At 33.7% G+C, this 3,003-nt stretch overlaps 1 protein-coding gene across 1 annotated transcript; it reads right to left on the reverse strand.

The window, feature by feature from the left end:
- Positions 1-479: 479 nt before the first annotated feature.
- On the reverse strand, positions 480-905 carry LOC133035490 (MICOS complex subunit MIC10-like). The gene has a single exon (XM_061111327.1). The coding sequence runs from the start codon at positions 891-893 to the stop codon at positions 552-554; it is 342 nt and encodes a 113-aa protein (XP_060967310.1). The 5' UTR covers positions 894-905; the 3' UTR covers positions 480-551.
- Positions 906-3,003: the final 2,098 nt, after the last annotated feature.

Below are 3,003 nucleotides of genomic sequence, written 5' to 3' on the forward strand. Positions count from 1 at the left end.
TCAAAAGCTTCTCGTCAGTATTCAGGCCTCAGGTAAATGGACAAGTGAAAGCTGTTAATCAGACCTTAAAGAATACTATCAAGAAGAAGCTAGATGCTGCCAAAGGCAGATGGGTTGACGAGCTACCTCAGGTACTCTGGGCCCACAGAACTACCAAGAAGACAACCACGGGACACACTCCTTTCTCGCTAGCATTTGGCTTGGAAGCAATGCTGCCTGTTGAAGTGAATATATCGACTAACAGAAGAGAGTTTTATAATCAAGAAGAAAACCATGAACATTTAAAATTGTCCTTGGATCTACTTGAAGAAAAAAAAAAACCCAGTCGCAAATCACCAACGCAGCATACCAACACCTAGTTACAAGATACTTCAACAAAAAAGTCAAGAAAAGACTTTAAATAATTAAGTTTTAAATAATTAAGCAAAATTTTAATTATTCACGATTTTCAATAATCTCGTTGATTAGCAACGAGCTACACAGTACGTTAAAAATTACGCTAACACGCCTTTAATAGTTAGGCTGTTACAGAAACAACATTCAAATTTTTCTCAAATCAAATCCAACATCAAATCAACATTATTATGAATTGAAAAATTAGGTTTTACCGAAGATTCAAGTGTTTGATTATCTTTTGTAGAAGAAGATTGGGATGATGACGATGATGATAATAATTGTTGTGATTGAGTGTAAGCAGATCCAATCCCAATAACAGCACCAAAAGCTACAGATGCCCATTGAGTAACTAGACTCCTAAAGAGAAGAAGACCAGCTAAGGCTCCACCGAAGGAACCATACACGAAACAATGAAGACTAAGATCCAAACACATGTCCCATTTGGCATTGACAACGTCGTATTGGGTTGGAGAAGTAATAGTTTTGTTGTCTGCCATTGTCAAAAACCAGAAGAAAGCTTCAAACCACCACCATGAAGAAGAGGACGACGAAAGGGAAAGGTTTTTGAGTGGCTGATTTCGTAGACAAACAATCAGAAGGATCAAGAGGTTAATTTTAGAGAGGAAATCGAGAGTCTCAAGGCTTGTTTTGGAGGGGACTGGCCGGATTCGAAGGGGAAGTAGGTTTCGCCAGAGCATTCAAAGTTTAGGGTTGGATATATTGTGTATGAACAATAGCATGTGTTTGTTGGATTTTCGGGTATTTACTAAATTTACGTCTGTTTATATTTCTCACAATTTTATTTTGCGCCAGTTTTAAACCGTCACAAATACAATAATCCACAGTTAATAACAGACGCAAAATGAAAGAAAGTTTTCAAAAAAATTTTAGCTTTATTTGGTCAGTTTTTTTTAGCATATATTATTAGTGTCATTTTTAACAAGACCAGTCTAATTATTTGGATTTTATTCACGTCGGTAAATGCTATGAATAGTAGCATTGACTAACATGAATCGTGTAATTTGTAGTAGTATACTATGGTTTAAACCATTCATATGGAGTAAGCAAAAGTTTTTTATTACAAGGACAAGAAAGAGATTTTTGAAAATAAGTCTATTCAATGGGCTTAACAAAACTTTCTGCTCCTAGTATTGAAGGTTTCAGTTTATCTAAACATGTGGCTTGTGGTATGCCTTGTGATTTACTTACTCTAGTGCGAGCAACATACTTTAGCAAGATGCTGTAGCATTTTTCTAATGGCTAAATCTATTGAAGCTTTTTGACTTCTTGACGTAGATTTTATCTATGGAAAAGTTTTAACTGTTCCAGAAAAAATAAAGGCCAATGAAAGAATTCTTTAGGATCAACAGTTTGAGGTTTCAAATATGCTTTGCAATGCATTAGACCAGACACCTACTATTGAGTGGGGGTAATAAGTAGGTATCAGATTAATCCAGGATAGGAACATTGGAAGAAAATCATGTAAATCTTAAGATCAAGAAGAGAAACTATATGTTAGTCGATAAGGGTTGTATTTTTTAATAGACTACACCAAATCAGGTTTGTAGACTTGCCTTGATGCTATAAAGTCTACTGATGAGATGGTGATTACTCTCGGGGTGGAGCAATGATTTTGGAGGAGTGTAAAAAGTAATATGGAATCTCTAACTCTACCAATGAGACTGAATACTAAAGTTACAGGAATGATACTTATTCAGTCTATGGAAAGTTCTATACAGTTTTTGGCATTGTACGAATTATTTATTAACTACTAGTGTTACTTCATGACTAACATAGAAGTAGTTGCCAAAAAGTAAAGAATCCAGTATCCCTAGAGGAGTAGACATATAGAGAGGGAAATTTCACAATATCAAGGATTTTGTGATTAAAGAAATATAATGGTGGAGAAAGGTTGTATTGAATACAACGTGTCAGATCCTATTACAAAGATAATATTACATTCTAAACTTGATCATGATATCAAGCTGTTGAGATTATTTGAAATGCACTTTTTGTTTTATATTAGTGCAAGTGGGAGTTTGTTGGGTTTTGTGCCCTAAATAAAACCCATTTCAATATAATCAGATTTACTAATTAATAAAGATCAAAAATTGCTTTTATGTTGCATGGTTCACAGGATTTATTTTATGATTATGTTTAATGTATCAATTCTATTAAGTCCAGAACATATATAAATATGTATATATTTGTTCTTGATTATAGTGTCGTCAGCACAGTAGAATATAATCATGATTATATGTTCAAAAGTTTAATTCCTATGACTTGTCAATTCACTGGATTTAGACTAGCATGATAATCAACGATTAAGGTATACTTACATCTTGGATAAGTCTTATATGTTCTTTCTAGGCATTGGTAAAGTTTACCAGTATCGGATGTATGGAGTATACATTGCAAGGGACAAATATTGATCTTGGATAAGATATATTATAAACTTATTGTTATATCTTTAAAAGTCAATATCAACGGTTTATCTTAGGTCTATGGATCTTAATCCTGATATGGTTAGGTTCAACATAGTTGTATTATTTATGTTCTTCAAGTTGTTTGTGGAAGCTAACTAATAGTTCTGGCGGATATACATCT

The sequence above is a fragment of the Cannabis sativa genome, chromosome 3 (assembly GCF_029168945.1).
Source record: "Cannabis sativa cultivar Pink pepper isolate KNU-18-1 chromosome 3, ASM2916894v1, whole genome shotgun sequence".
NCBI classification, from domain to species: domain Eukaryota; kingdom Viridiplantae; phylum Streptophyta; class Magnoliopsida; order Rosales; family Cannabaceae; genus Cannabis; species Cannabis sativa.

What these genes read in the sequence shown, in the direction of transcription:
- LOC133035490 (XM_061111327.1), bottom strand. Translation starts at nt 893, where the DNA reads ATGGCAGACAACAAAACTATTACTTCTCCAACCCAATACGACGTTGTC.